We start from the raw sequence: 23,180 nt of genomic DNA on the forward strand, positions 1-23,180 counted from the left end.
CTACCACAGCTGGTGTGCCAGGCTCTGTGCTAAGCCCTCTCATAAATGACCAAGGAGCCCTTGGGCCAAGTCCAGAGGGCAGCAACCAGCGTGAGGGACCGCAGGGCCTCTCTCTCCTGGCCTGGACAATCAGGCTGTGTCTTCTCTGGAGGGTTTTGTCTTTGGAGACTGGAAAGTTGATGGCCTTGGGGCCAGCCTCTGGGAGGAACTCCTCCATCGTTGGAATGAGAGTAGGCTGTCCGCCCCCCACCCCCACGCCCCACCTGGAACTTTCTGCTCCATTCTAGACACCACATCTTAAACTAGAGACAAATGCACACTATCAGGAGAGAAGGACCAGGATGAACACAAAACAAGGACTGTGCTGGGGATGAGAAGACATCAGGGGTCACTCTCTTAATAGACGTGACAAGCACCTTGTTCCCAGGGGCAGATGGGACTCTCAGGGGCAGACCCCAGAAGGACTGCAACTCAATATACTCAATACAAGAAACCATTTCCTTTTTTTTTTTTTTTTCTTGATGCAGGGTCTCACTCTGTTGCCCAGGCTGGAGCGCACAGATGCGATCACGGCTCACCGCAGCCTTGACCTCCCAGGCTCAATCAATCTTCCCACCTCAGCCTCCTGAGTAGCTGGGACTACAGGGCGTGTGCCACCATGCCTGGCTAATTTTTGTTTTTTTTCTGTAGAGACAGGGTTTCACCATCTTGCCCAGGCTGGTCTTGAACCCCTGGGCTCAAGTGATCCGCTGGTCTCAGCCTCCCAAAGTCCTGGGATTAAGGGCATGAGCCACTGCGCCTGGCCTATAAGAAACCACTTCTAACGGGCAGAGTCCAGAGGTGGAAGTCGCGAGCTTGCTGCCAACAGAAGCAATCAGGCTGGGTGACCCCTCAGCAGACTTTCTAAAGCGGTCCCTTCCAAACCCAAGGCTCCAGGCTTCTCCCTCGTGACTTTCCTGTCCCTTGTGGATCCTGTTTATTCCTGTTTCTTGCCAGCATGCTGCTGTTTCTTGCCCAAATGCTGCTTCTGACCTCTCCTCTACTGGCTTCTTTTGAATGGCCTTCTTTCCTATCGGCAGCTCCTTGAGCCTGGGTAGGAAGCTGCAAGCCCAGAGACTGCTCCCCACCCAGCCTCTCAGCTGCCCTGTGATGTAATAACTGCTACAGCACCCAGCAGTTATAAGGCTCTACATGTTCACACCCCCGCAACGGCCAACCCCATTCCCCCACAAGGAAGGAGCTATCCCAGCTTACAGATAAGGAAATTCAGGCACGGAGCACCTAACACACTTACCCCAAGAGCCCCTGGGCTTTGAGAAAAGACTCAGTACTTGCCCTCCCACGTTTCTGCGTGCAGCTCCCAGGGTCAGGAGGCAGACACACTCATATAACTTGCTATAACTTCAATACACACTCGCTGTGCGCCTACTGTGTGCCACACACTGCGTGCGGGACCTCGATGACCCTGGGCACACTGGGCCATTCTAAGCTCACCGCCTGTGCACACCTTCAGCGCCTAAAGCTGGCCTCATGGCTCAGCCTTCTGCTGCAGAAAAACACTCTGGTTACTTGGAAAGACTGGGGGCATTCTGTATTTCAGATAACTGGTGGATGAGCCTGGAAAAGTTAATTTTGCCCACTTTGGGCAGAAATCTTCTCTGATCAGAAAATAGGGGTCTCAGAACATTCTTCTGCCTCTTTGCAGTGATGGGTGATCATCCTGGACAAGAATGGGCACAGTGTGTTGCAACCAAGGGGGCAGGGGTCTGCGCGGTACAAGTGACCCCAGACTCCAAGCTGTGCCAAATGGTTCCTCTTCTCCTCCCTACTGGCTTTTTTATTTTTTTTAAACGGAGTTTCGCTTTTTTTTGTTTTTTAGACGGAGTTTCGCTCTTGTTGCCCAGGCTGAAGTGCAATGGCATGATCTCAGCTCACTGCAACCTCCGCCTCCTGGGTTCAAGCAATTCTCCTGCCTCAGCCTCCCGAGTAGGTGGAATTACAGGCATGCGCCACCATGCCTGGCTAATTTTGTATTTTTAGTAGAGATGGGGTTTCTCCATGTTGGCCAGGCTGGTCTCGAACTCCTGACCTCAGGTGATCCACCTGCCTCGGCCTCCCAAAGTGCTGGGATTACAGGCGTGAGCCACCGCGCCCAGCCCCCTCGTGGCTTTTTTGTCCTCTGCTGATCCTGCTTATTCCTGCTTCTTTCCTCCCTGAATGCTGTTTCTGACCTCTCTTCTACTGGCTTCTTCTGAATGTCTTTCTGCACTCGGATCTATCAAGTTCTTTTTTTTTTCTTTTTTGAGACACAGTCTCTCGCTGTCGCAGGCTGGAGTGCAGTGGCGCGATCTCAGCTCACTGAAACCTCCGTCTCCTGGGTTCAAGCGATTCTCCTGCCTCAGCCTCCTGAGTAGCTGGGATTGCAGGCATGCACCACCACGCCCAGCTAATTTTTACATTTTTAGTAGAGATGGGGTTTCACCATGTTGGCCAGGATGGTCTCGATCTCTTGACCTCACGATCCGCCCACCTTGGCCTCCCAAAGTGGTGGGATTATAGGCATAAGCCACCGCGCCCGGCCACTATCGAGGTCTTATAATCCTTGGCTCTGTCTGTAAGAGTCACGGCCAGCCAGGGAGTCCTTCTGGCAGCAAACTAGCCTCTGGCTCTTGTGTGGCCCTGCACCTGCGGCCCTCGGCTGTGCTCACCCCGGTTGGACAGTGAATGAAGCATCATTCTCTGTTGCTTTCATGCGTTAAAATCTCTTTCCCTAACAGGAGTTCACACTTTTCCAGGGGAGAAACTTGTCCTGTCCTCTCCTTCAGCACGCTGGCACAGAGCCCCAGGATTCAGAGACCCAGGTGCGAGTTTGGCCTTTGGCCATTACAAGATCTGGGTCACTCTGGGCAAGTTTCAGAGCCTATTCAAATTGTTTTCACATTTGTAAATGGGGATAATATATATACTCTGCCAGGTACTTGGGAGGTGAGAATGAGCTAACTGATGAAAAACACGTGGGAAAACTGTGAAATGCCATGCAAACATTCCTAACAAACAGCAACTGCATAAAGCGACATACAGACACTGTCTCCTGCCTCTGAACCCCAAGGCCCTGTGCCTCTGATCACAGAACTCCCCAGCACTGTCTCAGAGTTGTCTTTATGGCCCACCCCCAACCCCACAATCAAACACGGAATGCATATGGGGGGTGGTTCCCACCCTGCCCCCATCTGCCTGCCCCTCCACACCCTCTGGTGACACATGCCAGCACTATGAACTCCAGCCCTCGCAGATGGTACGTGGCACTAAGCCCTCTTCCAAGACTCAGCCCTCTCTTTGAGAACAGGAAGCACTAGTCACAGGTTCACAGACTAAACACACACTTATCTCCACTATCCCCCTCCTCGCCCTCCTAATGCCACTGAAATGAGAAGGAATGAGGGTGGGGTGGGGAGCAAACCTTCAAGGACAAGAGGAATGGCAACAGCCAAGCGACATCAACAAAGCTCTGAACGCCACGTGCTCACTGCTACATGGTCACCGAGTGGCGGACGGTTAGGGGGGTGGGGGTGGGGGTGGGAGCCAGAGCCCTAGAAAACCTTAGCACTGCACATGCCAGGCAGCTCTGGTGGCTGTGGGTGAGGATGCAGATGCAGAAGCTGGTTAAAAGTCTCCACGTGGAGCCACTGGATTACAAGTTTCAACAGAGGCTGAGACAGCTCTATCCTCAGAACATGGTCCAGCTGAGGGCAGTAATGGGACGACTTGGAGAAAATCCAAAGACTAAGCCTGAATACGAAGGGCGAGAGGTCCTCTCAGATCTCTGCCACGCTGTACCAGTCACTCAGGCTGTTCAGTGTTTTGAGGCAGGAGATGAAAAATTATTCTCTAGAGAAACAGGTCCCAGAATTTAAAAAGGCTTCATTTGGTACCTGCCCCCCATGCTGCATACAAATAGCCAAGGAAACACCCCACGTTCCATCACCCAATCAGGAGGCCCAACAATTTTTTTTTTTTCTGGGGCGGGGAGATATGAGGTCTCGCCCAGTTGCCCAGGCTGGAGTGCAGTGGCACGATCACAGCTCACTGCAGCCTCAAACTCCTGGGCTCAAGCCATCCTCCCGCCTCAGCCTCCTGAGTTGCTAGTATTTTAAGCCCCATTCTTATATATAAAAAATAGCCAAGGACACTGATATTTGAGGAGCGCTTCTAACAAGAACGTCAAAGACCAAAGCAAACAAACAGAAGAAAGGAATTCAAGAGTTAGAGACAATGTAGGGAACAGACGAAAACTGCAATGACCATCCCCAGAGACCAAAGAACAATACTCTCTCCTGTATCAAGAACAAGGCATCATAAAGAAAAAGAACGGAGAGAGCTACTGACATTTTAAAACATGATAAAGGAACTAAAACATTCAATAGAAAAGCTCAAAGGTGAGATTAAAAAAAATAATAACAAAAACAAAAAACAAAACAAAACAAAGTTCATGGAAAACAGTACCAAAAAAGATCCAGGAAATTATAAAGAAAATTTGAGGCTCAATCCAGAAGCACGAGGTCCTACTAGCAGGAATTCCAGAAAGGGAGATTGGAAGAAAGCGGAGGGGAAGAAATGATCAAAGAAACATACAGAAAGACTTCCCAGAACCTTAAGGCAGGAGCATCCACACTGGAAGGGCCCGCCAAGTTGCTAAGCACAATGACTATCCCACCTCCTGTGAGATTTCAGGACACTGGGGATTAAGACAAGATCCTAAATGCAAAGAGGAGAGGGGGGGGAAAAAAAAGCAAAAAAAAAAAAAGAAGAGCACAAGCAGGTCACACACACATATAGGCACTAGCGATCGAATACAGCAGACTTTCCAGAAATTACATCAGAATCTAAGACAGTGAAGACATGCCTTCAAAATTTAAAGGGAGAAGGATTTCCAACTTAGGATTGTATTTCCCTTGAATACCAATCAAATAGAACAATATACTAAAGATATTTTCAGATTCCACAAAACAGACCTCCCATGTACTCTCTCTCAGGAAGCTGCTGGAAGACGTGCTCCAACCAGGCAGGGAGAGCAAACCATGAACAAGGAGGAAACAGCCTCCACGGAACAGGTGACTCAGCACAGGAGAAGCACTTTCCAGGCTGATGGTGAATGAAAGAGCCAGGGCAACAGCTGAGCAGCGGGAGCCTGGAAAGCAGGCATTCCTGACTGCAGCACAGGGAGAAGGCTCCAGGAGAAGCGTCACAGGGAAAATGGCAGAGCTCAGGGATTCCTGGATTGGCCTGGCTTTACTGAAAGCAGGACTGGTTGGTTGGTTGGTAGGTTGGTTGGTTGGTTGGTTTTGTTTTTTAAATTCAATTGAAGTATTTAGGAATAAACTAATGAAAGGTATATGTAGAAAATTCAGCAAACTAAAAGAAGGCAAGTAGTAACTGGAGCAAAAACAAAAAGTTACACAAGAAAAGGAAATGCATTGGATGCGGTGGCTCACGCCTATAATCCCGGCACTTTGGGAGGTCGAGGCGGAGGCGGAAGGATCATTTGAGCCCAGGAGTTCAAGACCACCCTGAGCAACACAGTGAGACCTCGTCTCTACAAAAAAAAAAAAAAAAAAAATTAGCGGGGCATGGTGGTGGCACACGCCTGTGTCTGTCAGAACAAGACTTGTCTCTTCAGGGCCAGGCACGGTGGCTCACGCCTGTAATCCCAGCACTTTGGGAGGCTGAGGCAGGCAGATCACTAGGTCAGGAGATCGAGACCATCCTGGCTAACACCATGAAACCCATCTCTACTAAAAATACAAAAAATTAGCCAGGCGTGGTGGCGAGCGCCTGTAGTCCCAGCTACTCAGGAGGCTGAGGCAGGAGAATGGCGTGAACCCAGGAGGCAGAGTTTGCAGTGAGCCAAGATCACGTCACTGCACTCCAGCCTGGGTGACAGAGCAAGACTCCGTCTCAAAAAAAAAAAAAAGAACGAGACCTGTCTCTTAAACAAATAAAGCCCTTCTATAGTAGGAAGTCACCATGTAACATCATATAAAACTGAAAAACAAACAACAACAAAAACCAGTACAAGCATATTTTTAGGTCATTCTAGGAAGAAAACAGCTGAAAGAGTTGAAAGTACAGCGAACTTCAGAGTGAGGAGTTAGGGGAGTTTTGTGTTTCAACCACATGCCTATATTACTTTAATAAATGTAATTTTTTTTAGTGTTTTTTAAAAGCAGAATTTTGTTAACAAAGAAAAAAAGCAGGGCCAGGCTTGTTGGCTCACGCCTGTAATCCTAGCACTTTGGGAGGCCGAGGCGGGCGGATTGCCTGGGCTCAGGAGTTCAAGACCAGCCTAGGCAACACGGTGAAACCCCATCTCTACTAAAATACAAAAAAAAAAAAAAAAAAATTAACTGGGCGTGGAGGCGTGTGCCTGTAGTCCCAGCTACTCGAGAGGCTGAGGCAGGAGAATTGCTTGAACCCGGGAGGTGGAGGTTGAAGTGAGCCAAGATTGCGCCACTGCACTCCAGCCTGGGCGACAGAGCGAGACTCCGTCTCTAAAAAAAAAATAAAAAAGAAAAAAAGCAAATGACTGTAGTGCCGAGCTCTGAGCAGGTCCTCAGGAAGGGCTGGCTGGATCTGCAGAGTTCTCCAGCCCAGGCAAATTCCACTCCCTCCCGAGCCCTCCTGGCCCCTCTTGGGCACTGAGAAGGAAGGGTGAGAGGGGAAATACAAGGATGGGGGGGACTGCCCCATCACTGACTCTGCAGAGGCAGCTGCAAGAGTGGGGCTAGGACCCAGAGCAGTGGTGGAGGGACAAGGCAAGGAGCAGGCCCCACTGCCTCTGATGCTAAAAGCTGGTGAACTTGGCCAGGCACAGTGGCTCACATCTGTAATCCCACCACTTTGGGAAGCCAAGGCGGGCAGATCACAAGATCAAGAGATTGAGACCATCCTGGCCAACATGGTGAAACCCCATCTCTACTAAAAATACAAAAATTAGCTGGGCATGGTAGCACATGCCTGTAGTCCCAGCTACTCGGGAGGCTGAGGCAGGAGAATCACTTGAACCTAGGAGGTGGGGGATGCAGTGAGCTGAGATCGCCCCACTGCACTCCAGCCTGGCAACGGTCTCAAAAAAAAAAAAAAAAAAAAAAAGCTGGTGAACTCGGGGGCAGCCTGAACTTCACTGCAGCTGCTGTACTGTTTGTAAACTCCCTGGGAGAGGCCAGGCCAAAGGGATAATCGCGTTGCTAGGAGATGTGCTTCACAGGGTGGCCGACTTCCTGGAGGACCTCTCCCCGGGCTGGGAGGCAGGTCAGGGCAGGCGGGGCCTGAACAAAGAGGCTTCTGGAGCGAGGGGTGCCCACCAGCCATCTGCTGCCGCCTCTGGGGCACGGAGTGAGGGTGAAGCGGAGGCTCCCCTGGCTGTGGGCCCCGCCTTCTGCCATGCGCCTGTCTTTGGGGTCCCGCTGAGAAGAGAGCCCACACTTGTCCCCCAACCACACAGGAGACGCCACCTTGGCAGGGAACAGCTTTGTGCTTCTGAAGGAACAGGTGGGCAGAGGCTGCCCCTGGGTACCCATGCGAGGCTGGCAGCTGAATGGAAGAGGATTCTCAGCCCCACACTTCGCCAATTCTAGCCTTTATGGTGCCCCAGGGACCCAGAGGTTTCCCTGGAGACTTGGCTGCTTCCAGAAACATCAGACACGAAAGCCCCAGTTAAGCCCTGAGCAGGTCCCCATCTGGCCTCAGTATTCTCACCTGGAAGGACAGGATGAAAAGCCAGCCTGCGAGGAGGGAGCATGGGAAGTTACTGAGGCCCCACATGGAGGAATGCAAGGCACAGGGCAGGGGTTCGATCAAGTCCCTTATTCATCCAAAAGAGAGGAAGTAGGCACCTCCCATGGGCTCGGCTCTGTCTGGGCATGGTTGCGACCCATCCTGCTCTGGCAGGGCTAATCATGCTCAGGAAGATGGAACACGAAGCAAGAGAGCTGCAGACTGTGGTGGGGCCGAGGACCTGGATGGGTGCTGGGAGTGAGAGTGGCGGGGAACAGATGGATGGAAAGGAGGGACCCCACGCAGAGCAGAAGAGCTTCCCAGGCCGGGGACACGGCACACGTCAAGCCCTTGAGGCTGGGAAACACCTGCCTGATGTGGCCGCAGTTGAGGGTGGGCAGGCGGAAATATGAAAGGCTGGGGTGCAATGGGCTCCTGTGGGCGCCTCCATTTTCTTGCCAAATGCTAAAGGCATTTCCTGTGCCCTGTGAGTTCTCAGGGATACACAAGGTTCAACGTAGACAGGAAGAGAGACTCCAGCTGCTTGGGGGATGAGCATGCTGCACCCCAATATCCACAGAGTACAGGCCTGAGGCAGCATCCTCCCAGGTCAGGGAACCAGACAACTTCTGGGCATGGCCAGAGCTGCTCTGCCTGAGATGAGGAAAACCACATCCAGTCACTTTACCTAAAACCAGCAGCACAGGTGTGGGTAGGAGACAAGAAACCTCACACTCTGAGAATAGCACGAATATCACTGTAGGGGTCTTTTTTTTTCTTTTTTTTTTTTTTTTTTTTGAGACAGAGTTTGGCTCTTGTTGCCCAGGCTGGAGTGCAATGGCACGACCTCGGCTCACCACAACCTCTGCCTCCCAGGTTCAAGCGATTCTCCTGCCTCAGCCTCCTGAGTAGCTGGAATTACAGGCATGCACCACCATGCCCGGATAATTTTGTATTTTTAGTAGAGACGGGGTTTCTCCATGTTGGTCAGGCTGGTCTCGAACTCCCGAACTAAGGTGATCTGTCCGCCTCGGCCTCCCAAAGTAATGGGATTTCAGGCGCGAGCCACTGCACCGAGCCCAGTGTAGGGGTCTTGAGGAACTCCTCCTCTCCATTCCTGCTGGCCTGTCTAGGGCAGACCTGGGCACTGCTGGCCTCTGACAGAGAAGGAATGCCTGGGACCTGCCCAAGACAGGTCAGAGGTCAGCTCCCATGAGAGCAGCATCCTGGTCTCCTTCTGGTGACTGTTTAGGGGCCACAGCCTCCCGCAGGACAGCAGGGGTGAGGCTGGCTTCTCCTCTTGGCAACCCAGCCCCTGGCCTGTGGTCGGAGCTCAGGATGGGAGCAGGTGATGTCTCCACTCCACACCCAGAACCAAGTCCCCGAAAGGAATCGAGTCTTCTTCCCGGGTGGCACAGTAGGGCACCCACTCGTGGGACAAGGCCCTCAGAATTAAGACCCATGGGGACAGAAGCCCAGCCCTGCCACTGACTTGCCGGGGATCCCTGGAAGGGTCCCTACCCAACTGCACCTGGGGCCACCTGGGGTCTCTACAAACAGACCACTTGCTTGCTCCCCCCACCCTGCCTGAGATGCCGGCATTGAGAAACGAGACCCAGGTGGAGGGTCCTTGCTTCCAGGTACCTGTGAGGTGAGACTCTGGCTGCATGTGCTGTTACCTGTCAATTTGGGACAGAAACCCTGTAGTAAGTAAAGCAGCAAGGGATGTGTCAAGACAGTCCTCATGAAGCCCCTCGGGGAGGAATGTGGGGAGAGGGGCTCCCAGCCCCCCAGCCCCCCACCAGCCCTCCCCACTCCACCCCCATCCTCACCCTCATAGCAGTCGCGGACAGTGCCGAAGTACACGTAGTACTGGTCGTTGGTGAAGAAGAGGAGGCTGAGCCAGGAGTCAAAGGCGTAGATGGGCACGATGAAGAGGATGCGCACGATGTAGCGCTGCTCGTTGGGGCAGCTGTAGCAGCGCAGGTGCATGTAGATCTGGGGGCAGAGGTGTGGGGTCAGCTGGGGACCCTCCTGTCCGCAGGGACGGGAGGGCAAGTGGGCTTCCAGCTCTGCCACCGACTCACCTGTGACCTGATGCACGTGACCTACCCCTGAGCCTCAGAGCCCTGCTCTGCAAAATGCGGATGACAAGACTTGCCTCCCAAGGCCATTGTGAGACTCAGACCAGCGGGCGTGCACAAGGCTCGTGGAGCGCATGCAGCAGAGCCTGCGGGCGGTCTTGCAGGTGCAGGTGGCGGTGAGCCCACACCCCTGACCACGGAGGGCCAAGGATGAGGATGGAAATCCAGTTTCCACAAGCTCCCCAGGGGACCTCACGCACAGGCAGCTCTGGGCCATCAGTGTGTGCCCTTTCCCTCTGCCTCACTCCGGCTGTGACTGTGGCAGCACTGAGCTAAATCACTGCCACCTGGGTTGCAGCCTTGCCCCGTCCCTTAACTTATGGCAAGACAGACGTGGCCCTCACTCTACGGCGGGTGGACACACTTCCTGGCCGAGTGGCTACAGGGATGTCCTCAGGTTGTACCCCCTCCCCTCTGGTAAACAGACGCAGCACCACTGCTGCTCCGTTTAGTTAGGCAGCTGCCTCACCAGGAAGTTAGCAGAATGAATGCTACTTTTAGGAAGCAGAGGAAAAAAGTAAAAGCTACACACAAATGCCAAGAGCTGCTCTACCACAGTCCTCAGTCCCGGCAGCCGCTGGGTGTCTCGTCCCAGCTCTCATGACATCACACTTGGCCCAGCCGAGCCCTGGGCTGGGGAGGAAAAGAACAAAATATTCTCCATCTGCTATGAGCCAAAAGCCTTGGACGCAAATGGGTTCTAAAAGGGATGGGGACACAGGGCAGCTGGCAAGGGGCTGACTGGGGAACGCGAGCAGACTCGCCCTGCCCCTCTCCACTGGACCACCTTCAAACCACTGCAGGCCACCAAGGCCCGTCCCAGCCCACATCAGCCTCCTCTGGGGCCACAAGTACAGGCAGATGGGAGACTTGACTTCTGTCCCAGTCTGCCACCAACTTCCAAGTGACCAGGCTAGTTCCTCTCCCCCTCCCTCTCAGGCTCTCCATCTTCTCATCTGCAAAGCGGTCCCTGTCCCTGTGCTCCTGCAGTTCTAGGCTGTCGTTTAGGCTGGACACGAGACTAGTTCCAGCCAATGGAAGGTGAACAGAGTGACGAGTGTCACCTCTGGCTGGAGGTGGTTAAATATCCAGAGTGCCTTCGCACACTCCCTCCTGCCAGGTGTGATGGGCAAGGCTTGAAGCCAGAGCCACACACATCAGAACCTGCGCTGCACTGGGCCCTGGGACGTGGGCAAGAAGGCGACTTCTTGGTGCACACCCGTAGTCCCAGCTACTCGGGAGGCTGAGGCAGGAGAATTGTTCCAACCCAGGAGGCAGAGGTTGCAGTGAGCCAAGATCGCACCACTGTACTCCAGCCTGGGTGACAGAGTGAGACTCTGTCTCAAAAAACAAACAAACAAACAAACAAGAAATAGACTTCTATTGAGGGAAGCCTCTGAGAACACAGGGCTTACCTACTACTGCAGCGCAGCCTGGCCTAGCCTAACCCACACTCTGTTGGGCCAGGAACCTTTCTGGACCCTTCTAGAGGCCCCTTGCCAGGCTTGGGTACCTGGTGGCATGTGATGAGCAGGGCTGTCCACACGAAGAAGCCAGAGATGGCCTGAGCGGCAGTTGTCATCAGGAACACAGGCTGCTCCATGGCAGTGGGGCTGCCCTCGGGGATCACGGAGACGCTGGGTGAGGCTGCTGCGGTTGTGGGCGACGCTGGATCTGGGGCCAGCACAGCCCCCCTCACTGTCATGGTGCCCGGCAGCAGGAGGCTCCCTGAGGGAAACCTTTGCAGAAAGTGACAAGCTAGCCTAGAGAGAAGAAACTGCAATGTGAGTCTCCTCCCAGGGCAAGTGGCAGCATTGGAAAGAATCTTCCAGGTCTCTCCACCCACCTCCACCTCCTGACCATGTCTGTATTGACCCCAACCATCACCCTGTCCCAGCCAGCCTCTCCCCTGGATTGATGCAACAGGCCCCTGACCAGTTTCTCTGCTTCTGCCCTTGCCTCTAATGACCAGTCCCCACTCAGCAGGCTTGTGAGCCTTCCAAGGATTAGCCAGACCAGGCTGCCCCTGCTCAAAACTCTCCAATAGCTCCCAGCTCCCCTGGAGTAAAAACCATAGTCCGCGCCCAAGGACTCGATGGGACCTCCTGGCCTCTATGATTTCAGCTCCTACAGTTCCCATTTCCATCCTCAGCTGCAGCCACGCTGGCCTCTTTGCTGTTCCTTGAACATATTAAGCCTGCTTCTGCCACAGGGCCTTTGTACTTGCTGCCTCTGCTCAGTCATATAGCTCCCTCCCACCCTTCCTTTAGGTTTTTACCTTGACCACCATGAAAACATGCCAGCCTCTCCCAGGCCGGGCATGCCTGACTCCCTGCTTTCCTTTCTTTTCCTCCAGAGCACTCATTACATCGACACCACCTAACTAACTCGATTCACTCATGTATTTATTAACTGTTCCCCCCACCCCACATAGAATGCAGGCCCCCTGGGGACAGCGGCTCTGTTTGGGACTATACAGGCAGCACTGGGAACCATGGGCACACAACAGAAATTCGGGAGCTTCCTGCTGGGCCTGAACACCTTTATACCCTGGAGCCAGTACAACCACTTTACTGCTGAGGCCTCCTCCGAGGGCTTGTGTGCGTTCTTCGCCATTTCTCTCCCTTTCCTTAATGGCTGACCCACTCCCCATCATCCAGCTGTGCCGTTTTGGAGACTCTGTGGCTCCTCCCCAATCTGTGTATCTCTAAACTCTCATCTTTTAACCCAGCCCATGTGCCACCCCTCCTGAAAGCCTGCCTGCACACGTTCTCCAGTTCTGAGACTTCTAGCCATTCCGCATCCTCGAACACATGGGTCTGTCACCACTCACATGCTCATCCTCCTGCCTACTCTTTGAGGCAAGATCTCACACCCCCAGCCCACTTATAATACTTAACTTTATTATTATTATTTTGAGACAGGGTCTCGCTCTGTTGCCCAGGCTGGAGTGCAGCGGTGCAATCTCGGCTCCCTGCAGCTTCCGCCTCCCGGGCTCAAGTAATCCTCCTGCCTTAGCCTCCTGAGTAGCTGGGATTACAGGCGTGCATCATCACGCCTGGCTAATTTTCTAATTGTTTGTAGAGATGGGGGTCTCCCTATGCTGCCCAGGTTGGTCTTGAACTCCTGGCCTCAAGCAATCCTCCTGCCTCATCCTCCCAAAATGCTGGGATTATAGGCGTGAGCCACTGTGCCTGGCCTATCTACTGATTTTCACCGCTTGTTTCCAAAGATTGTGAGGTGCCTCACAGTGAAACAAAGAATAGTGGGTGGGGCCCTCATGAATGAGATTAGTGCCCTCATAAAAGGAACCCCAGGGAGCTGCCATGCCCCTTCCACCACATGAGGACACAGGGAGAAGGCACCGTCTCTGAACCAAAAAGTGAGCCCTCTCCACACACTGAATCTGCCAGCACCTTGATCTTGGACTTCCCAGCCTCCAGAACTGTGAGGAAGGAGGCAGTCGATTTATGGGATTTTGTCATAGTGGCTCAAGAAGACTAAGGCAGGAGCCTGGCTGCACCCTCTACCCACAGCCCTGATGGGGAGGCCCTTTCAGTACAGCCACCTGCTGACAGGCTGGTCAATGCCATCCAGCAAACACCTCTGCCCAAATCACCAACTCTGGCAATAACCTGCAATGCAACCAGAGGAACACCCGACAATTTTAAAAGATGCAAAGTGCTGTGTGTGGGCACTGAGGAAAGAGCCTGGCTAGAGCATGAGTACCAGCTCCCCCGCCAACCAGCCACGTGGGTTCCCTGCTCCAAAAATGAGCTCAGAAAATGAGCGAACACCAACCCCGACCATCTCGGTCTGAACCCAGAGGTCAACCTAGATGATCTCATGGTCCCTTCCAAATCCGCAAGCTGGTATTCAAGTCAGAATATCCTGACACCGACAGAGGTTTCCCTGGGCCTTCCTGGGTGTGGCGGCCTGCAGCCTGGCCCCGTGATGCAGAGGATCCTGCGCCCGCTGTCTGTCTGCACTGCCCGCCTGCGGCCTGGCTTTCGCCAATGGCCGCAGCATCTCCGCCACCATGTCAGCTCTTAGCTGTAAGTGTGCACCCTAGAAGAGCCCTTTACATTTCTACTTTCCCACACATACATGATCTCTTAACACGCCAATCGAGACACAAATCCAGATTAAAACTCAAAACTGGAGAAGGCATCTATATAAAGAAATTCAAAAATGGAGAAGGTGTCTATATAAAGACTGGTGGCAAGCTTTGAAAAAGAGACACAGTGACAAGTCCAAGAATAGCTCCTGTAAGAGTGGTTGCAAAACTGAAAACCAGTGCCAGAAATATTTCTTGAAAAAGGCTTGGGTTGTAAATCATCATCTTTGTCTATCATCCCAAATTAAATGAATAAACATGGGGAACTGTGAGGGGACCAGAGGAAGTACAAATACGCCTAAATCTTCACCTTCCAAGCAAGGTGCGGGGGGATGTCGAAGGCTGTCTTGTTCATGACTAAGGGCAGTGTTGAGAAGCCCCCAGCTTGGACTCCCAGGTAGAGGGGCAACCCCAGGGAGCCAACCCGAGCCAGGGCTGGGATGTGGGTGAAGGCTGCAGGCCAGCTTCCTCCTGCAGCTCTGCCCACTCACGTGCACATGCCCACTTGGCATTCAGGGCCCCTTCACGTTCTTCATATAGGTCGTTTATTTCACAAGAGGAAATGCACCCAGAGACGTGAGTGACTTACCCCCAAATCAGAGCCAGGACTCCAGGCCAGGTCCTATCAACACGTTGTCTCCTCACCTCCTACAAAGTGGAGGGACCCAGCTGAGCCACCCCTCCTGCTCCAGAGCCTCTGAACAAGACATGGCCATGCCCATCGTCCCATAGCCTCCAGACTCTTCTAGCAGGAGGGGAGGCAGGTCTCCCAGGGTGGAAGAGAAGCCACCATGGCTGGGACTGTTTCCGCAACCCAACCTATGCTGGCCACGTTTCTGCACTGGGGCCAATTCATAAACAACTTATTTTACTCTTGGGCAACCCCAGGGTTTACAAAGCATTTCCCCAAACATTATCTCATGTATTTTCTCAAAGCAACTTTGAAGAAAGTAACATTATCTCCATCTTTGGGATGAGGAAAACAATGCAGAACTTGGTTTTACAGTCACCCAGTGTGGCAACAATTCAAGGGTTTTCATAATTCCCCAAAATACTTAAAGCAATATTCTGGCTCATAGACGCATGGTCCCCAACACCCAACAGAGCAGGTGCAGGCAGCTGCTCGAAGGCCCAGAGCTCACCTTGCTCCCTGGACCCAAGGCAGCAGACGGAGGCTGTCAAACGTCCTCCCAAGCCAGTGACCACAAGGCCAGACTCTGCAAACTGTTCAGTGTGTTGGGGCTGGGGCAGGGTGGGCACTGGGATCTGACCCTTTCACACTGTACAGGCACTGACCGGGAAGCTGCCTGCCCAGGTCCCACAGGCAAGCAGGACGTTCACCTGGCACAACCTGTGGACCTTGGGGAAGCAGGGGCAATGCCGTCTGGTGCAGCCTCTTTACTCCCATGGGGAAAGGGGTGGGGAAGGACTCCATCCACGTCTCCCCTTTTCCAATGCAGTCAATGCGAACAGATGAGGCTCAGAATTCCAGCTGCTCTGGCAGGACCAGATGATGCTTTTTTTTTTTTTTTGAGATAGAGTCTTGCTCTGTTGCTCAGGCTGGAGTGCAATGACATGATCACAGCTCACTGTAGCCTTGACCTCCCTAGGCCCGAGTGATCCTTCCACCTCAGTCTCCCAAACAGCTGGAACCACAGGCATGTGCCACCATGCCCAACAAATTTTTTTTTTTTTTGGAGACAGAGCTTCACTCTGTTGCCCAGAGTGGAGTGCAGTGGCGTGACCTTAGCTCACTACAACCTCTGCCTCCTGGGGTCAAGCCATCCTCCCACCTCAGCCTCCCAACTAGCTGGGACTACAGGAATGAGCCACCATGCCCAGCTAATTTTTGTATTTTTTTGGAGAGATGGGGTTTTACCACGTTACTCACGCTGGTCTCGAGCTCCTGGGCTCAAGCAATCCTCCCATCTTGGCCTCCTGGGATTACAGGCATGAGCCACCACAACTGTCTCCCATTATTTCCCTAATGGACCAAGTGTTAAACTTCTTCCAGGAATGTGACAGAGGGTCCTGATGGAAGACGCTGAAATCATCTTTCTGACAAGTCCTGAGGCCTCTGGACTCCATGCCAGGCACCGGCAGACCCAGCCTCAGCCTTTAAGGTGCTCCAAGCCACTCTTCACGCCTTCTCTATGCCACAGGCAGGAGTGACCTGGAGGCCTCTTCCCCTTGCACTGCTGAGGTGAGTGTCCAGCACTACAGGAGCCTAGAGCAAGCATCGGGCTTGGGCAGGCTGGGGAAGGGGTCAGGGAAGGCTTCCATGTGGTGGGGACATAACCAGGCTTCTGCTGTGAGTCACCCTACAGGAACCCCACTAGACTCCACCACGTGCAACCTGCGCGGGTACTTCTCTCGGAGCCTCAGTTTCTTCATTATAACATTTCAGGGGAATTACATAATTAACAAGGGACAGTTCTAGGTTACAGAAGTCCCGTTAATAAATGGAGAAAGGGCCCAGCAAGGTGCCTCACGCCTGTAATCCTAGCACTTTGGGAGGCCGAGGTGGGTGGATCACGAGGTCATGAGATCGAGACCAACCTGGCTAACACGGTGAAGCCCCATCTCTACTAAAAATACAAAAAATTAACCGGGCCTGGTGGCAGGCGCCTGTAGTCCCAGCTACTGGGGAGGCTGAGGCAGGAGAATGGCGTGAACCCAGGAGGCAGAGCTTGCAGTGAGCCGAGATCGTGCCACTGCACTCCAGCCTGAGTGACAGAGCCAGACTCCGTCTCAAAAATAAGTAAATAAATAAATAAAAATAATAATGAGAGCCGCGGTGGCTCAGGCCAGTTGCCCTGGCACTCGGGGAGGCGAGGCTACACGTTCGAGGCCAACCTGGTCAACGTTGATTAAAAAATAATAATAAAACAACATTGGTTGGGTGCGGTGGCGAAGACCTGTAATCTCAGCACTTTGGGAGGCCAAGGTGGGTGGATCACTTGAGGCCAGGAGTTCGAGACCAGCCAAGGCAACGTAGCGAAACCCTGTCTCTACTAAAAATACAAAAATTAGCCAGACGTAGTGGCATGTGCCTGTAATCCCCAGCTACTTGGGAGGCTGAGGCGGGAGAATCACTTGAACCTGGGAGGTGGAGGTTGCACTGAGCTAAGATCACACCACTGCACTCCAGCCTGGGCAACAGAGCAAGACTCCATCTCAAAAATAAATAAATAAATAAATAATAAAAAACCTTAACATAAACCCTTACACATATACAAAAATTAATTTAAAATAAATCACACATTTAAACGTAAAATGTAAAACTCTAAACCTTTTAGAAGACAGGAGAAAATATTTGAAACCTAGAGATGGCCAAGTGTTCTTAGACTTGACACCAAAAGCATGATCCATAAAAGGAAAAAATCGATAAACTGCAATGTAAGAAAAGTAAAAACTTATGCACTATGAATAAACAAGCCACAGAGTGAAAGAATATATTTGCAAGTCACAGATCTGGTAAATGACTAGCATTGGGAATGTATGAAGAATGCTCAAAAAGCTCCATGGGCCGGGCGCGGTGGTTCACACCTGTAATCCCAGCACTTTGGGAGGCCAAGGTGGGCGGATCACCTGAGGTCAGGAGTTTGAGATCAGCCTGGCCAACATGGCGAAACCCTGTCTCTACTAAAAATAAAAAAATTAGCCAGGTGTGGTGGCTGGCGCCTGTAATCCCAGCTACTCAGGAGGCTGAGGCAGCAGAATCGCTTGAACCAGGAAGGCAGAGGTTGCCGTGAGCGGAGATCGTGCCACTGTACTCCAGCCCTTAGGGGACAGAGCAAGACTCTGTCTCCAAAAAAAAAAAAAGCGCCATGGTAAAAAGAAAACCAAACAATCCCACTTGAAAAAAGGCAAAATACATGAACAGACATCTCAGTAAAGAAGAGATACACAGCAAATAAGTACACGGCGCAGTGGCTCATGCCTGTAATCCCAAAACTTTGAGGGGCTGAGGCAGGTGGATCACTTGAGGCCAGGAATTCAAGACCAGTCTGGCCAACATGGCGAAACCCTGTCTCTACTAAAAATACAAAAATTAGCCGGGTATGGTGGTACACGTCTGTAATCCCAGCTACTCGGGAGGCTGAGGCAGAACAATTGCTTGAACCCAGGAGGTGGAGGTTGCAGTAAGCTGAGATCACACCACCGCACTCCAGCCTGGGCGACAGAGCGAGACTCTGTCTCCGAAACAAACAAACAAACAAACAAAACAAAAGTTAAACATCATTAGCCATTAAGGAAATGCAAACTGAAAAACTGAAAACATCTTCACGTCCCATACCTGGGTACCAAAAAATATATATCATATACCTATAAAATAAAAAATACTGACAATATTAAATGCTGGCAAGCATGCAGAGAAACCTGATCTCCCATACATTGCTGGTGGGAAGATAAAATGGTGCAGCCGCCATGGAAAACGACTTTGGCACTTTCTTTCTTTTTTTTTTTTTGAGACACAGCCTTGCTCTGTCGCCCAGGCTGGAGTGCAGTGGTGCCATCTCGGCTCACTGCAACCTCTACCTCCTGGGTTCAAGCAATTCTCTGCCTCTGCCTCCTGAGTAGCTGGGATTACAGGTGCCCGCCACCACGGCCAGCTAATTTTTTTTTTTTTTTTTTTTTTTGAGACGGAGTCTCACTCTGTCGCCCCAGGCTGGAGTGCAGTAGCATGATCCTGGCTCACTGCAACCTTTGCCTCCCTGGTTCAAGCTATTCTCCTGCCTCAGCCTCCTGAGTAGGTGGGATTACAGGCGCGTGTCACCATGCCCGGCTAATTTTTGTATTTTTAGTAGAGACGGGGTTTCATCATGTTGGTCAGGCTGATCTCAAACTCCTGATCTCGTGATCCTCCCGCCTCGGCCTCCCAGAGTGCTAGGATTACAGGTGTGAGCCACCGCGCCCGGCCTCATGGCCGGCTAATGTTTTTTGTATTTTTAGTAGTGATGGGGTTTCACCATCTTGGCCAGGCTGGTCTTGAACTCCTGACCTTGTGATCCGCCCGCCTCAGCCTCCCAAAGTGCTGGGATTACAGGTGTGAGCCACCATGCCTGGCCCCGGCAGTTTCTTATGAAACTAACGTGCATTTACTACACAACCCAGTAATCACTGTGGACATTTATTCTACAGGAATGAAAACGTATATTCACACAAAAGCCTGTACACAAATGTTCACGGCAGCCATATTTGTAATCATCCAAATCTGGAAAGAACCCATGTCCTTCAACAGGCAAAAAGTTAAACAAACTCTGGTACATCCAGACCATGGAATAGTACCCAGCAAGAAAAAAGAACAAATTACTGATACACACAAGTGATCTGGATGGATCTCAGGGGCATTACATTTTGTGAAACCAGCCAGTCTCAAAAGGTGGCATACTGCATGATCCATTTACGTAACATTCTCAAAATGACAAAGCTATAAAGATGGAGCATGGTGTAGTAGTTAGCAGAGGACAGTCACGATGATGCGTGGGGGTGTGCAATTTTAAAGGGGTACCAGGGGAGTTCCTTCCAGGTGATGAAATAGTTTGTATCTTGATAGCGGTAGTGGTTACATGAATCTACATGTGATAAAATTGAATAGAACTACACATACACCTTACCTGAAAATGCAGAAAATTGAATAAGGTCTGTACTTCAGTTAATAATACTGTTGGGCTGGGCACGGTGGCTCACACCTGTAATCCCAGCACTTTGGGAGTCCAAGACGGGTGGATCATCTGAGGTCGGGAGTTTGAGAACAGCTTGACAAACATGAAGAAACCCCGTCTCTATTAAAAATACAAAAATTAGCACAGGGGACCTTTTATTTTTTTTTTGGATTTGGAGTCTCACTTTGTCACCCAGGCTGGAGTGCAGTGGCGCGATCTTCAACTCACTGTAACCTCTGCCTCCCGGGTTCAAGCAATTCTCCTGCCTCAGCCTCCCAAGTAGCTAGGATTACAGGCACCCGCCACCATGCCTGGCTAATTTTTGTATTTTTAGTAGAGACAGGGTTTCACCTTATTGGCCAGGCTGGTATCTTGGACAGGGTGGTCTCAAACTCCTGACCTCATGATCCTCCCTCCTCGGCCTCCCAAAGTGCTGGGATTACAGGCGTGAGCCACCATGCCCGGCCAACAATTCTTACTGATTGCTTTTCTACAAGATAACCAATAAATCTCTGATACAAACTGAGTCCCTCCCCATCTTACTACACATTTCATAGAAAAATCTGTTGTTCTACTGTCTAAAGCTTTTTATTATGGAAAATTTCAAACATACAAAACTGGAACAAATAGTGTAATGAATTTTTCCACCTCTCCGTCACTGAGCTTTAACAGTTAGCAATATTGCGCAATCTTGTTGCATCTTTCCCTGTGCCCCAGATGTAATGTTAAATACTTCAGTATGCATCTGTACTTGATAAAGACTTTTTAAACTTTCTATTTTGAAATAATCGTAGGTTCACAGGAAATTGCAAAAATAGAATCTAGGGTCCTGTATGCCCTTCACCCAGCTTCCTCAACGGGTGATGTCTAGTCTAGCTGTAGTACAGTATCAAAGCCCGGAAGTGGACATTAATAGTATTTTTTTTTTTTTTTTTTTTGAGATAGAGTTTCGCTCTTGTTGCCCAGGCTGGAGTGCAATGGCGCGATCTCGGCTCATGGCAACCTCCACCTCCGGAATTCAAGCGATTCTCCTGCCTCAGCCTCCCAAGTAGCTGGGATTACTGGCATGCACCAAAACAATATGTCTGTCACTGATTTTAAAAAGAAAAAAAAAAATCCTCTCACAGCTGAACTCCTAAAAAGCTATATAACAGAATTTTCTAGTCCATTAAAAATTTTCCAAAGCATTTCAGTGGGTTTTGGACTCACTTGTTAAGAATTTTAAAATAAAATACCTTCCATTTCGTTTACAAAAACATATGATTGGCATCAGGGAGGACGGAAATGTACTGGCCAAATTTCAACAAATCCTTTGCATACTCAGTGGACAGGATGGAAAAATGAGTAACCCGATTTAGAAAGAAAGCCAAGGATGCGTCTGCTCCGTGTGCAGCTTCCTGTCCCAGACAGGATCTTTTTCAGGGAAAGCAGCCATTAAAACTCAGTCTCTAAACAAGCCAAACGTGAAGCCAGCCAGACCTTCCAAACCCTCTCTCACTGAGCACGAAAGCTCGCATCCCAAAACATGACCCCGTGTATGAACCCAGGAGGTTTTTGTATCATCAACAAAGTAAAAATTTTCTTTATTACATCCTTAGCTTGGCCTTTGGTTTCTGCTTTTGGTGTAGGTTTTATTATGTACACAGTGAAATAGTAAAGTAATATACGTGTATACTTATTGTAACACACACGTATAATTACACCAATATCCACATATTGGGGGTGCATGCTCAAGAGGTTTTGTTCTGGTTTCTTTTTTACTGATAGGGCTGTGTGATCCAAGGAAGTTTGGAGAGCAGTGCTGTAGTGATGGGCAAAGGCCCAAGGCTTCCTAATGGCTGCTGCTATTCCCCTCTCCTGTGCAATCTCTCTGCCTCTCTGCCCTTCCCCAGACAAGGCCCCCTGGCTCAGTTCCAGGCTGCAGATCAGACAGAAAACAAATTCAAGGACCCCCACCTCCCCCACATACAGCCTACCTGCCAGTGAGTGCAGTCTCCACACCTGTCTCTCATTCACACGCCACCCAGCAGGCGGCAAAGAGGCCAGGCCACGCAGTCTGCACTTTGTCCCAGGCTCTGAGACAGGGAACTGAGTTGGAACCTCAGCATTATCACCTGAGCTGGGCCTGAGACAGGTGACTGGACTGTGTCACCTCTCTCTGACTGTGTTTCTTAGGGAGAAAAGTCCAGGTGCACTGTCCTGTAGCTAAGGCTTTTGGACTAAATGGGTTTAAGAATTTAGAACTTTTCCAATTTTTTTTTTTTTTTTTTTTGACTAAGTCTCACTCTGTCACCCAGACTGGAGTACAGAGGAACAATCTCGGCTCACTGCAACCTCCGCCTCCCAGGTTCAAGCGATTCTCCTGCCTCAGCCTTCCTAGTAGCTGGGATTACAGGCATAAGCCACATGCCTGGCTAATTTTTGTATTTTTAGTAGAGACAGGATTTCACCATATTGGCCAGGCTGGTCTCGAACTCCTGACCTCAAGTGATCCACCCACCTCAGCCTCCCAAAGAGCTGGCCGAATTTTTCAGATTTTAGAAAGGATTATGCTGCTAGACACAGTGACACTCCTGGAAGGGTGGGTGCAGCACCCCAAAAGCAAACATATAGTACTTTCATAGGAAAACATACTGTTGGTCACCCTAAGTAGATAGTTTTAAAGGCCATAATTAGTATCACATCAATTCAGGTCAGATTTTTGCAGCAGAAATTAGTCTGCTGCAGACTTAGAAGAACCTTTGGGATTTCTGAGCGTTCTGAATTCTAGAACAGCAGAGAAGGGGATGTGGGCCTGGACCGTCTTCCAGAACTGTAGGGAGGCTGATGAGGAAGCAGACATCCAGTGTGGTTTATTTCTATGTTTATTTTCAACTGTAATGGTATCCCTCCTCCCAACCTGAAATCCACTGAGAATGTGGCAGGAGCTGGCTGTGGGACCCAAAGTCTCACTTCTCCCAAGACTGCCCCACCTCCCTCCTCTTCCAGGAAAGACGTCTTCCGGCTGGCCCCCCATCAGAGACATCCTTTCTCAGATAAGCTACGCAGCTATGTCGTCACTGAACTTGGCCACCTGCCTTGGAGTTTATTTCAGGAGCATCCCACCATCTCACCCAGATTCTATCGTCAGAGTCATGTTAACTCATGTTTGAGGGACACCTTACTGCTGCTATCCCCTCCGCCCATGGATTTTATTATGTGCTGTGTGGTAGGCTGAAGAATAATCCCCCAAAGATGTTGACATCCTAACCCCCAGAGCCTGTGAACATGCTACCTTACATGGCAAAAGGGACTTTGCAGAAGTGACTGAGTTAAGGGTCCTGAAATAAGAGATTATCCTGGATAACCTGGGTGGGCCCATGTCATCACAAGGGTCCTCGTAGGAGGAAGGCAGGAGGGAGAAAGCGAGAAAAGGGCAGTGTGACAAAGGCAGCAGAGAGAGGAAAGTGGAAGCTATTACGCTGCTGCCCTTGCAGA

At 51.0% G+C, this 23,180-nt stretch overlaps 1 protein-coding gene across 7 annotated transcripts in view; it reads right to left on the reverse strand.

The window, feature by feature from the left end:
• Positions 1-23,180, reverse strand: part of TMEM184B (transmembrane protein 184B) — a 52,491-nt gene that overhangs the window by 15,803 nt on the left and 13,508 nt on the right. For 5 of the 7 annotated variants that reach the window (XM_054469534.2, XM_063663245.1, XM_063663246.1 and 2 more), the window contains exons 2-3: positions 11,431-11,680; positions 9,606-9,771 (exon numbers count right to left, since the gene is read on the reverse strand). In XM_054469534.2, coding sequence (XP_054325509.2) covers positions 9,606-9,771; positions 11,431-11,680 — 416 coding nt within the window. Of the gene's footprint in view, positions 1-9,605; positions 9,772-11,430; positions 11,681-14,623; positions 14,683-23,180 lie in introns of all 7 variants that reach the window. The other 2 variants (XM_063663251.1, XM_063663249.1) reach the window with 1 other exon arrangement.

Source organism: Pongo pygmaeus, chromosome 23, assembly GCF_028885625.2.
Source record: "Pongo pygmaeus isolate AG05252 chromosome 23, NHGRI_mPonPyg2-v2.0_pri, whole genome shotgun sequence".
NCBI classification, from domain to species: domain Eukaryota; kingdom Metazoa; phylum Chordata; class Mammalia; order Primates; family Hominidae; genus Pongo; species Pongo pygmaeus.